Here is a 13,587-nt window from a genome sequence, read left to right as displayed (position 1 = left end):
GGCTCTGGACTTCGTGAGTACTTAATACTAAGGCCAGCAAGTCACTATCAGGTAGACCTGACAGGTACGGCTGATAAGTTCCGCCCGTCAGGTCTACCTGATAGTGAGTGGCTGGCCTAAGCTGTGTCCACACATAGTGGACGCCGTCGATCGATGTCGACTGAAACCGTACACTGCCTCGACAACATAGATTCACCTCGGTGATCGATTGCGTCGATGTGTGTGGACACTCCTCTAGAGTCTCTAGACTATGTGTGGACACTCCTCTGGACTATGTGTGGACACTCCTCTAGACTATGTGTGGACACTCCTCTAGAGATGTGTAAAGAGTGAGCACGGCTGATAAGTTCCGCCCGTCAGGTCTACCTGATAGTGAGTGGCTGGCCTAAGCTGTGTCCACACATAGTGGACGCCGTCGATCGACGTCGATTGAAACCGTACACTGCCTCGACAACATAGATTCACCTCGGTGATCGATTGCGTCGACTATGACTGTGTGGACACTCCTCTAGACTATGTGTGGACACTCCTCTAGACTATGTGTGCACACTCCTCTAGACTATGTGTGGACACTCCTCTAGACTATGTGTGAACACTCCTCTAGACTATGTGTGGACACTCCTCTAGACTATGTGTGGACACTCCCCTAACTATGTGTGGACACTCCTCTAGAGATATGTAAAGAGTGAGCGAGCTGAGGGAGTACAGGTACGGCTGATAAGTTCCGCCCGTCAGGTCTACCTGATAGTGAGTGGCTGGCCTAAGCTGTGTCCACACATAGTTGACGCCGTCGATTGACGTCGACTGAAACCGTACACTGCCTCAAACACATAGATTCACCTCGGTGATTAACTGCGTCGACTATGTGTGGACAGTTGGACACTCCTCTAGAGATGTGTAAAGAGGACACTACTCTAGAGACTATGTGTGGACACTCCTCTAGACTATGTGTGGACACTCCTCTAGAGATGTGTAAAGAGGACACTCCTCTAGACTATGTGTGGACACTCCTCTAGAGTCTAGACTATGTGTGGGCACTCCTCTAGAGATGTGTAAAGAGGACACTCCTCTAGACTATGTGTGGACACTCCTCTAGAGATGTGTAAAGAGTGAGCGAGCTGAGGGAGTAAAAAACCAGGTGTGAGCATCACACGACTTTCCTTACCTATTTGAAGGTGGTCGAAAGAGGGCTAACCACCAAAAAGAGGGAACTGTAACTGCTAAGGCCTTATCATACCGAAGGCGAAGAGAGAACTAAGTCCAAAGACAGGACAGGAGAAAGCCAGCCGTTCCGAGAACGAACCTTATCCGTTCGGGATAAAATCCGCCTCAGACGGGAATCGAACCCGTGGCCTAGCGCTTACAAGACAGAAGCGCTACCAACCAGGCTAACTAGGCTGCCTTTTTTTCATTTCAGTTGGAGCCTCAGTGGCGGTTTGGCCTTTCGCATGCGGCCCGAACTATGCGACTAGTGATAAAGGTCGAGTCTCAGCCTCTTAAGGCTCTTCCACTCAACTTGGCATGGGACGAAAATGCGCCGCAGGCACTTTTCAACCATGCCGTGTACGAGAAAAGTAAGTGGCCAAAATATTCATTATAGTATGGATTAGGTACTTGGTCACGAGCTTTTTTACAACTTAGAGGAAACTGTAACTGCAGAGATCTTATCGGCGAAGAGAGAAGGAAGACAGCCGTTCCGCGAACGAACCTTATCCGTTCAGGATAAAATTCGCCCCCTACGAGAATCGAACCCGCGACCTAGCGCTTACAAGGCAGACCCTCCAAGCTAACTAGGCTGGCTTACTTAGCTTCGATTTTAGGGTAAAGTCTCATGGGGAGTCAGAAAGATGTAGTTCAAAGTTTTCCTATAATATTGTAGGTAATCTCGTTCAGGACAGCCACACTACCGTGACGTGATGGTAGTGTGTTTCTACCTTTATACACCTTGGACATTGTTCTCTTCACAGGTTTCTGCATTCTTCGTATGATCAACTACACGCTAGGTCACATCGCCTTCACCGAATCCATCCACTCCTATCTAACCACATACCAGTTTAGAAGTAGCACCAGCCTCAGTGGCGGTTTGGCCTTTCGCATGCGGCCCGAACTATGCGACTAGTGATAAAGGTCGAGTCTCAGCCTCTTAAGGCTCTTCCTCTCAACTTGGCATGGGACGAAAATGCGCCGCAGGCACTTTTCAACCATGCCGTGTACGAGAAAAGTAAGTGGCCAAACATTAGTATGGATTGGGTACTTGGTCACGAGCTTTTTTACAACTTAGAGGAAACTGTAACTGCAGAGATCTTATCGGCGAAGAGAGAAGGAAGATAGCCGTTCCGCGAATGAACCTTATCCGTTCAGGATAAATTCGCCCCCTGCGAGAATCGAACCCGCGACCTAGCGCTTACAAGGCAGACCTTCCAAGCTAATTACACGGGCTTACTTAGCTTCGATTTTAGGGTAAAGTCTCATGGGGAGTCAGAAAGATGTAGTTCAAAGTTTTCCCATAATATTGTAGGTAATCTCGTTCAGGACAGCCACACTACTATCACGTGACGTGATGGTAATGTGTTTCTACCTTTATACCACCTTGGAAATTGTTTCTCTTCACAGGTTTCTGCATTCTTCGTATGATCAACTACACGCTAGGTCACATCGCCTTCACCGAATCCATCCACTCTTATCTAACCACATACCAGTTTAGAAGTAGCACGGCAGATGATTTACTGGAGGCGTTCGATCAAACTTACACCTCAGGGCGAAAACCTCGCAACAGAACAAATAAAAGAAGTGGGCCCAGGAACATGGATCGAACTAACAACCACTTTGATCAGAACATGCGAAAGAGTGAGGACTTTGATGAAACTAGCACCGACTTTGGCCAAACCACACGAAAAACCGAGAACATTGGAGAAACTGACAATCGATTTGACCTGAACACACAAAAGAGTGAGAACATTGGAGAAAGTAACAATCAATTCGGCAGATGATTTACTGGAGGCGTTCGATCAAACTTACACCTCAGGGCGAAAACCTCGCAACAGAACAAATAAAAGAAGTGGGCCCAGTAGCATGGATCGAACTAACAATCACTTTGATCAGAACACGCGAAAGAGTGAGGACTTTGATGAAACTAGCACCGACTTTGGCCAAAACACACGAAAAACCGAGAACATTGGAGAAACTGACAATCAATTTGATCTGAACACACACAAGAGTGAGAACATTAGAGAAAGTAACAATCAACTCGGTCAAAACAGGCGGAAGAACAAGGGCAATTCTAATGAAAGGAGAGGTCAAGATGTCTTTAACAGAACCAATACTGAATTTGGTCAGTTTGGTCAAAAAGATGAACATAGTTCCGATGCAAGACTTGATCAGACTAAAAACCAAGTTGATCCAAGCCAAACCAAGAAGGATAGATACGAAACCGTCCAAAATTTGGATGACAGACTCGAAAAGACCAATGAAAGGCCAAACCAAAGTGTTACTCTCGATTTTTTCAACCAAAACGGACCAAAGGGTGGTCTGAACCAAATAACAAACACAGAAACCCCTTCCCCAAGACAAGATAATCAAAGGTACAAGGGAATCAAAGGTACTGATGTCTCAGACGAAAGAAGGCCCCGTGTTAAAGCCCCTGACAACGTCCCTCGGGCAAATTCGAGTGACCGGGTGTGGACACACCTTAAGATGACAAAATGTGAGTCTCTCTTTGTGTGGACACACCTTAAGATGACAAAATGTGAGTCTCTCTTTGTGTGGACACACCTGAAGATGACAAAATGTGAGTCTCTCTTTGTGTGGACACACCTTAAGATGACAAAATGTGAGCCTCTCTTTGAGTGGACACACCTTAAGATGACAAAATGTGAGTCTCTCTTTGTGTGGGCACACCTGATGACAAAATTGAGTCTCTCTTTGTGTGGACACACCTTAAGATGACAAAATGTGAGTCTCTCTTTGTGTGAACACTCCTTAAGATGACAAAATGTGAGTCTCTCTTTGTGTGGACACACCTTAAGATGACAAAATGTGAGTCTCTCTTTGTGTGGACACACCTTAAGATGACAAAATGTGAGTCTCTCTTTGTGTGGACACACCTTAAGATGACAAAATGTGAGTCTCTCTTTGTGTGGACACACCTGAAGATGACAAAATGTGAGTCTCTCTTTGTGTGGACACACCTTAAGATGACAAAATGTCTCTCTGGGATGACCTACTCTCCAAGGCTGGCTTTATCCTTTATCCACTCGAAAAGACCAATGAAAGACCAAACCAAAGTGTTACTCTCGATTTTTTCAACCAAAACGGACCAAAGGGTGGTCTGAACCAAATAGCGGACACTGAAACCCCTTCCCCAAGACAAGATAATCAAAGGTACAAGGGAATCAAAGGTACTGATGTCTTAGACGAAAGAAGTCCTCATGTTAAAGCGGACACGGATTTCCTAGATTTCTTAGACGAAAGAAGGCCCCGTGTTAAAGCCCCTAACAACGTCCCTGGGGCAAATTCGAGTGACCAACTCGAAAAGACCAATGAAAGACCAAACCAAAGTGTTACTCTCGATTTTTTCAACCAAAACGGACCAAAGGGTGGTCTGAACCAAATAACGGACACTAAAACCCCTTCCCCAAGACAAGATAATCAAAGGTACAAGGGAATCAAAGGTACTGATGTCTTAGACGAAAGAAGGCCCCCTGTTAAAGCGGACACGGATTTCCTAGATTTCTTAGACGAAAGAAGGCCCCGTGTTAAAGCCTCTAACAACGTCCCTGGGGCAAATTCGAGTGACCGAGTGAGTTTGAAAATAAAGTTCCACACCTGGGTGTCGAACCCGGGACTTCCTTTGGTCAAGGTTATTCGTGGTTATGAGACGGGACAGGTCATACTGTCAGCATAGGACTGAAAAGTTCGATCTCTCAGTCTAAACAAGGACCAAAGTTAAGCTGTGTCCACAACTCCACTCATAGTTGACCCCGTCGATCGACGTCGACTGAAACCGTACACTGCCTCGACAACAGACTTGTGCAATGCAAAGAAATGCTTTGCACGTTGCATTGCACAAGTCTGGACCCAAAGACAGGACAGGAGAAAGCCAGCCGTTCCGAGAACGAACCTTATCCGTTCGGGATAAAATCCGCCTCAGACGGGAATCGAACCCGTGACCTAGCGCTTACAAGACAGAAGCGCTACCAACCAGGCTAACTAGGCTGCCTTTTTTTCATTCATTTCAGTTGGAACAACTTTCTCAAACACGTCCAAACTAACGAATTTCATTGCATTGCACGTTGCATTGCATGTTGCATTGCACAAGTCTGGACCCACCATGAGGTCTACGAATGGAGGGTAAAACTCCCGTCACTAAAAAACGCAAAAACTTTAGCCTGAGATTTCGTCAAAAAAATTAAAAATCGGTTTCCAGGTCTATACAGTGTGGTGTATGACGCAAGGAACTACGCCACCATCGCCTCCTATCTGACCTCACCTCACAACTATTCTCATATCCCTGTGATGAACCGAGTACAGCTATTGTCAGATCTAGTACTGTTCACCAAGTACAAACTACTAGGTAAGTACCAACCTGTCCTGGATAAGTAGGCGTCCATAACCGAGAACCGACCATCGACCCTCGCCTAGTACCGACCCAAGAGAAAACAAACCATGCTAATGAAAGAAGCGTCCTCAACGGAGCACTGACCAGAAAATCAAGAAATTGAGCTGAGTATTTTTTCTAGGGTGGTCGTTGCCTCGGTGATGGTCTATGATATGAGCGCCGTTGTGGCCGCGCCACTAAGGCTTTTTTTGGCGTTTCTTGCGAGGCAAACTACTCTATTCTATTCTAGGTGAAGACATCCTGATGAATCACATCAAATATTTCCAATATGAGACGGACATGGTAGTATGGTCTACGTTCAGTGCTTTGCTCAAAGAGATTCAGGCCATTTTCAACGACAGCGTGTTTTGGAAAGACTTCCAGGTAAGTCCTAGGTCGCGGGTTCGATTCCCGGGGCAAAATTTATCTGCCCAAACGGAGAAGATTCGTTCTACCAACGGCTGTATTGAGATATTGAGAAACATCTAAGGAAAACTATCTGTGTTCTCAGCCACTTGCGGGGGATCCAAAAGAAGCATGGTTTTTGTTTTTACCAGCCTAGTTAGCTTGAAGGGTAGCGCGTCTGCCTTGTAAGCGCTAGGTCGCGGGTTCGATTACCGCTCGGGGCGGATTTTATCGTGAACGATTCCAGCCCGGGACGAAATTTTTCCAAGGTTCGTTAGCGGTAGAATAGAATAGAATAGAATATACCTTGTTTATCCTGCTCGAACGAGACTAAAAAGTCCCTTTACCCCAGCAGTCTAAACAAGGTCTCGAGTATTTTATGGGTTTAACATTGTATAATGCGTAATTATTACCTACAATACGGTCAGCCTTCTTTAATCCCGACTTCGTTCGCTCTTCGCTTTCGGTACAATAGGACACCATCGTTGTTACAGTTCCCTTTCTTATATGTATAGGTATTTTGTATACTACATACATACATACATCATGTTTCTACCCCTTTTCTTTGCAGGATTTAATGCTCAACATTTCTCCCATCAGAACAGACTTAAATCCGTGGAGTTTTTGACAAAACTTTCATCCAAACAGACCGGAGACAACGAATCAGAGATTTTGTGTGATGACTTCCAGAACTCCCCCCCCCTCCCCTCCCATGAATTGAAGGTTTCACATCTGTGCCCTAAATCACCAAAGTATGGAAAAGTATTTACAATTTCATATTTCGATATGATTTGTTCAAATTCAAAATTCTGCTTTTCCATTGGCTATTACACTTGTAAGATACTTTTCCATACTTTGGTGATTTAGGGCACTGATCTGCATATAAATTTTCATTAAAATCCTCCCTCTCTCAATGACATCCTGGAAGCAGCCCTGTTTCAAAGGGTTACTTTCTGGTGTTCTCGTGCTGACCCAGCACCTAAATGGGAAGTATTGTGTCTCTTATCGCCCATCTGATGAGAGACATACTACGGGATGGACATGTTACGAGACGAGACGAAACAGACCACAAGGAAAATACGGGCATGTCTTATCACTGCGAAAAAAAAAATCATCTTTCATTAAATATTATTGTTTTTTAATTATTGTTTTAAATATTTCTTATCAAATTGAACTTACTTATGTAATATCTCTACACATGAATGCTAATGTCTGTTTCCGCAATGATTACTGTGAGAATAAGATGTGTTAAACGTAACACAGCAATAAGTTTTGTACTGATTAGCTTCATTTGTACTTACTGTCGGGTCTGTCGGCTAAAAGTCTTTAATAGTGGGTATTGATCGATTGGTTAAAAATGTTAAAATTGATTGATATATTTCCGTGTTAGGTGTAGTAAAAGTTTTTATGTATCTTTACTTTTAAAAAATAAATACCTACTATTTATATTTTCTAAAATATTGATTTTATCTAAAATATTGATCGATTGGTTAAAAATGTTAAAATCGATTGATATATTTCCGTGTTAGGTGTAGTAAAAGTTTTTATGTATCTTTACTTTTAAAAAATAAATACCTACTATTTATATTTTCTAAAATATTTATTTTATATTTAACTTTCCATTTTAAAAATGTTCTCATAAATTTGATAGCATTGTTTATTTCAATTTAAATCTTAAAATAAGCCAATACCTAGATGGTTATAATCTAATCCTAAACAACTTATTTGATTTCAATATAAGTGGTACCTAGGTATATTAGATCGATCATGAAGATATGGATTTGGTTATCTATTGTACTCGGGGCCCGTGCAGCCCCTAGCATGGGTGGTACAAATGCAAATGGTAAGTCAATATTACTTTCTCTTTTTTCAAGGGGTTTAACGGCACAGTAAAAGTACCACGGTTTTAAGTAACGGTGGATTTACCTTCCATTTAGCGACAAGCTAGCCGCCGCAGATAAACCGTTCTAGAATCAAGAGTTATCTTTAACTTAGAACAAACACAAACAAACAAACAAACAAACAAACAAACAAAAAAATGCAAAACTGTCAATTTTTTTTTTTTGATTACCCGCATCCCGCATGATCATCCATCTGGAAAAAATCGGCTGAACCGACGATACAGTGGTCCGCCTTCGCCGAAGGAGGAGATCAACCTCACCCTTTTTCGAAGTCGGACCGTACGCCTATGAGAAACCTGGACGGAATTCCTAAGATATCTCTTGGTTCCCTATGCCCTACTCCGAAACAGGCAAACTCTAAAAACCAGATGTCATGACCACCCGGGTTTTCATACTCATAGCGCTTGAGCACAAGATATATTTCTCCAAAACGTCTGAGTTGTAGTTTTTAAGCTAGCCTGAGTGGGCCCGGGAAAAGTCTTCAAAACAAGACTAAAAGATAAAAGAACAGACGAGTTGATATATTTCGACCATTACTATGGCCATCTTCAGAACAATAGAAGCGTCCTCAACGGAGCCTTGACCATAGTATCGACCCAAGAGAAAATAAACAAACCATGCTAATGAATAGAAGCGTCCTCAACGGAGCCTTGACCATAGTATCGACCCTTGCAGAAAATCAAGAAATTGAGCTGAGTGTTTTTTCTAGGGTGGTCGTTGCCTCGGTGATGGTCTATGATCTATGAGCGCCGTTGTGGCCGCGCCACTAAGGCTTTTTTGGCGTTTCTTGCGAGGCAAACTAGTCTATTCTATTCTATAGATGACAAAATGTGAGTCTCTCTTTGTGTGGACACACCTTAAGATGACAAAATGTGAGTCTTTCTTTGTGTGGACACTCCTGAAGATGACAAAATGTGAGTCTCTCTTTGTGTGGACACACCTTAAGATGACAAAATGTGAGTCTCTCTTTGTGCGGACACACCTTAAGATGACAAAATGTGAGTCTCTCTTTGTGCGGACACACCTTAAGATGACAAAATGTGAGTCTCTCTTTGTGCGGACACACCTTAAGATGACAAAATGTGAGTCTCTCTTTGTGCGGACACACCTTAAGATGACAAAATGTGAGTCTCTCTTTGTGCGGACACACCTTAAGATGACAAAATGTGAGTCTCTCTTTGTGCGGACACACCTTAAGATGACAAAATGTGAGTCTCTCTTTGTGCGGACACACCTTAAGATGACAAAATGTGAGTCTCTCTTTGTGCGGACACACCTTAAGATGACAAAATGTGAGTCTCTCTTTGTGCGGACACACCTTAAGATGACAAAATGTGAGTCTCTCTTTGTGCGGACACACCTTAAGATGACAAAATGTGAGTCTCTCTTTGTGCGGACACACCTTAAGATGACAAAATGTGAGTCTCTCTTTGTGCGGACACACCTTAAGATGACAAAATGTGAGTCTCTCTTTGTGCGGACACACCTTAAGATGACAAAATGTGAGTCTCTCTTTGTGCGGACACACCTTAAGATGACAAAATGTGAGTCTCTCTTTGTGCGGACACACCTTAAGATGACAAAATGTGAGTCTCTCTTTGTGCGGACACACCTTAAGAAAAATGGCGGAAAAGTCCAATATGGCCGACCGGTTCGGGTATTTCCTTCACACAAGTGTTAAGCTGATCAACTTTTATGAAGATGTGTTGGGAGTGACTTACAAATTGCCTAAGCATGACATCCTGTTTCTGCCTGGATTTAACTATGAAGCTTTGGAGAACTGGGGCCTCATTTCGATCAAGTAAGTGGGTATTTCGCTAGCCTAAGGTCTGTACAAAGTAAAAAAAAAAAAAACTGGTGCGAAAACCTTTGAACCAATCAGAAGGTACAGTGTGGCACAAATTAAACAGGTTATTCTCTAAAGATTTGTAAAGGAAGATAATTATGTTGATATACTACAGATTTTGTAATCCTATAGGTACTCAGGGCCAGTTTTTTTTTTCCTAAGGAAGAAGAAACCCACTATGATCAAGTCACGTCATGTGACTCCAAAATATGTATTTTAAAGTTTCCGAGTGACCAAGTGAGTTTGAAAATAAAGTTCCACACCTGGGTGTCGAACCCGGGACTTCCTCTGGTCAAGGTCATTCGCGGTTATGAGACGGGACAGGTGTTTGTAACGCAGGTAAGTCTCTCTCTCTCTCTCTGTCTCTCTCCCTCTCACTCTCTCATTTTGTATATTAGAAAATTTGTTGCTTTTGGCACATCTACTAAAAATTCCGTCAATTCCTTTTCATTATCTCTCTTTTTCTCTCTCTCTCCCCTTTCTCTCTCTCTCTCTCTCTCTCTCTGTCTCTCTCTCTCTCTTTCTCTCTCTCTCTCATTTTGTATATTAGAAAATTTGTTGCTTTTGGCACATCTACTAAAAATTCCGTCAATTCCTTTTCATTATCTCTCTCTCCCCTTTCTCTCTCTCTCCCCTTTCTCTCTCTCTCCCCTCTCTCTCTTTCTCTCTCTCCCCTTTCTCTCTCTCCCCTTTCTCTCTCTCTCTCCCCTTTCTCTCTCTCTCTCTCCCCTTTCTCTCTCTCTCTCCCCTTTCTCTCAAGAGGTTTGATAGAGGGAGCTGTAACGACTGAGGCCTTATCGTCCCGAAATCGAACAAGGACAGGATAGTGGAAAGTCGACCTGCCGTCGCGTCGAGCGGCCGTCGACTATGTTGGATCGACGACCCCACCAAGTGGTGGATCCCACTCACCTGGTTTTCTCAGCCCACCCTGCCCGAGTCCGCGCCTGAGATTTCCAGCCAGTGGTTTAACCCAGGGGAGGCTATGTTGGTACTGCCTACTCGGGCTAAGCCAGATGAGTGGATCATCTTTAACCACGAGTTTTCTGGTGAGAACCTCGTCAAGATTTTACCGTCAAGATTTTTTTCTTCTTCTGGCGCCATATTCTATTAAACGTTAGCAATCAAGATGCCTAATTCGTTCTTGTCAAGGTTGCGACTTGAAATTTGAAATACTTCCTTCTTCTAGGTACCTACCTACTTCGTTGGTTACAAAAACCCCCTTTTTGTTCTCTTCTTCTTCCTCTTCGCCTTTTCAAGTTATTAACAGGGTCAACGTTTCCAGTCAGCCTTTTCCATTCGTTCCCAGCACACACTTTCTCACGTACCCTACCTTTAAAGGTATGGAAAAGTTTTACTTTAGGTATTCGTAGTGCCCTACTGAAACTCGCTTGCTATCAATAGTGTCGCAGAGGTGCGCGAACGTCAAAACTTCGAAGTAAACGTGAAACGGACCCAACGTTGGCCATAAGAACTTCGCGACCTTCCACAAGAAACTGGAAAATCTCAAATCTTTCCCCCTCATCACAAGCCACAAACAGCCACTTCACAGCCGTCAAAATTCGAAAAATTCTCTCTCGAAAGGAAATTCTTTTACTCCGCACTCTCTCAGGCAAATGAACGAACTGGATAGCTTCTTCGCACGGAAGGACAAGAAAAAGGGCCCCCGGGGGCCCGAGGGCGCCAGAACCCCGGGCGCCAAATACACACCAAATTCGCTCGCGAAACGATTGCTCGAAGAAACTGACGGAACCCCGACTAGTGCCGAAGGGAGGAGAAAGGACCGCGGGAAGTTTGCCGATTCGGATGAAGATGAAGAGTGGAAGCCGTCGTTTGAGGAAGAGAAGAAGGACTATTCGGGACTGAAAATACAGCCGCTCATTTTGCCGGAGGCGGACGATGAGGCCGCCGATGTGAAAACAGACGATACGGGTGGCAAAAGTCACGCCAACGGGCCGTGGAAAATCGCGGACATTCAAAACTGTGACGACGAAACCCAGGCGCCACCTAGCGGGAGTCTAGGAACCTATGTGAACCCCATAGAGCGACGGAAGCCGGAGACCACTCTGCCGACGGCACGCTCGCTCGCCCCCGACATGAAGAGCACGATCGTGTTTCCGAGTTTGTACGAGGCGGAGAAATGCGCGGCGGGGCTGCGCGTGAACCAAAGTGTTTGGAATCGGGCGCCACACACGCCCTCTAGCGAACCGCGATCCCCGACTGGAAATTTCCGCACGCGAAGCGAAATAGGGACGCCGGGGCGGAGGGACAGAGGACCGCCTGCTAGCTCGGAAATTAAAATCAACCCTTGGCGCCCTACCTCTGGGAGAAACGACAGAGGCGGCAAACTCAATGAAGGCGGAAAAGCGGCGGAAAATGCGCCCGGGCCGTGGCGGTCGAAACCTAATTCCCGGCAAGAAGGAGTGGCTAGAACGGGAAAATATTTGCCGCCCAATATGAGACAGAAATTTCCGGGAGCCACCTGTGGGGGCGGGACTGTTTTCAACTAGAGCAGGCCGGGACTGATTTCATTCAGACAGTCCTGAGACTGATCTCATTCAGATAGTCCTAAATGAGATTGAAGTATCCTGGTTCGTAATGAATGGGATCGAATAGATGGTTGTGTTTTTAAGAAGCGTAAGCGGTTTGAATATTAAATTTTGACTGTTGTATTTCAACTTTTTACAAGCTCCTCTCACGTCTCCTATTTTGAACCCAGGGGTTAGAGCAGAATTTCTAATATTTAAGTAGTTTTTCTAGGCAATCCAGGTTGGTCCAGTGGTAACGCGCTTGCTTGCCATGCAGAGGGTCCCGGGTTCGAATCCCACCATCGACAAAAATTTGTACTCCTTTTTCGATTTCAAATATTTCAACGGGTTACTTTCTCGTGTTGACCCAGCACCCAAAAAAAAAAAAAAAATATATTTAACTTTTCATTTTAAAAATGTTCTCATAAGTTTGACAGCATTGTTCGTTTCAATTTAGGATCTAGGTCTTATATTCATTAGATCTAATCCTAAACAACCTAGGTATTAGAATTTATTATAAGATTTATAAGTGGTAGGTATATTAGATCGATCATGCAGCTATGGATTTGGTTATCTATTGTACTGGGGGCTCGTGCAGCCCCTAGCTTGGGTGGTACAAATGCAAATGGTAAGTAAAGTCAATATTACTTTCTCTTTTTTCAAGGGGTTTAACGGCACAGTAAAAGTACCAAGGTTTTTAGTAACGGTGGATTTACCTTCCATTTAGCGACAAGTTACCCGCCTACTCCACATTTAGCATCAGCTAGTCCAGTCTGAGTTGAAGTTTTTAAGCTAGCCTGAGTGGGCCCGGTAAAAGTCTTCAACTGTGTCCACACTTGGCCGATTTACAGTCGACCGTCAATGGATGTCGATCGACTATGTGTGGACACAACTTTTCCGTTCTGACTTCTAAAGAGACACCTGTTTCACAGATTTGTCCGCGAGTCAACAAAATTCCAAACCGGATGAGAAGCCCAACATCTGTTACAACCAATGCTGCAATCACACCTCGTCCATACTTCTCGCCAACATGAATCTATCGGTCAATCCGTGCGATGACTTCTATAGATTTACGTGTGGAAGATTCTTAGAGACTAATCATCTTGCTGATGATCAGGGAGGTAAGGACGCGTCCACAAGCCTAGGGCGACCATCGCATCAGTGTGTCCACAAGGGAGCCTGAAACCTCCTGCTTCTTTAGATACCTTTGATTTTTTATTGGACTATTGACCCTCGCCGAGACCATCGACCCTCGCAAATCTTCACCAACCTTGTACGATTCAATTAAAAAAAAAAAAAAAAAAAAGATAAGGG

The 13,587-nt window shown here is 44.1% G+C and overlaps 3 protein-coding genes across 3 annotated transcripts in view; all 3 read left to right on the top strand.

Annotated features, from left to right (window-relative positions):
* The first annotated feature begins 2,118 nt into the window (after positions 1–2,118).
* Positions 2,119–2,990, top strand: LOC113468990. Its single transcript, XM_026826362.1, has 2 exons — positions 2,119–2,221; positions 2,614–2,990. The coding sequence occupies exon 2, from the start codon at positions 2,631–2,633 to the stop codon at positions 2,988–2,990; it is 360 nt and encodes a 119-aa protein (XP_026682163.1). The 5' UTR covers positions 2,119–2,221; positions 2,614–2,630.
* Positions 2,991–7,314: 4,324 nt separating this feature from the next.
* The window catches only part of LOC103513060 (neprilysin-2-like), a 23,378-nt gene continuing 17,105 nt past the window's right edge, over positions 7,315–13,587 (top strand). Inside the window, exons 1-3 of the mRNA XM_026826361.1 lie at positions 7,315–7,333; positions 7,743–7,844; positions 13,206–13,394. Coding sequence (XP_026682162.1) covers position 7,333; positions 7,743–7,844; positions 13,206–13,394 — 292 coding nt within the window. The 5' untranslated portion in view covers positions 7,315–7,332. The remainder of the gene's footprint in view (positions 7,334–7,742; positions 7,845–13,205; positions 13,395–13,587) is intronic.
* Positions 11,239–12,438, top strand: LOC103513058 (protein CDV3 homolog A-like). The gene has a single exon (XM_008477868.2). It carries the CDS (start codon positions 11,362–11,364, stop codon positions 12,253–12,255), a length of 894 nt encoding a protein of 297 aa, XP_008476090.1. The 5' UTR covers positions 11,239–11,361; the 3' UTR covers positions 12,256–12,438.

The sequence above is a fragment of the Diaphorina citri genome, unplaced genomic scaffold (assembly GCF_000475195.1).
Source record: "Diaphorina citri unplaced genomic scaffold, Diaci psyllid genome assembly version 1.1 scaffold919, whole genome shotgun sequence".
Lineage (NCBI taxonomy): Eukaryota > Metazoa > Arthropoda > Insecta > Hemiptera > Psyllidae > Diaphorina > Diaphorina citri.
This window is presented reverse-complemented; position numbering and strand designations above follow the sequence as displayed.

Coding starts and splice junctions, on each gene's coding strand:
- LOC113468990 (XM_026826362.1), top strand. CDS start 2,631: ATGATCAACTACACGCTAGGTCACATCGCCTTCACCGAATCCATCCAC.
- LOC103513058 (XM_008477868.2), top strand. CDS start 11,362: ATGAACGAACTGGATAGCTTCTTCGCACGGAAGGACAAGAAAAAGGGC.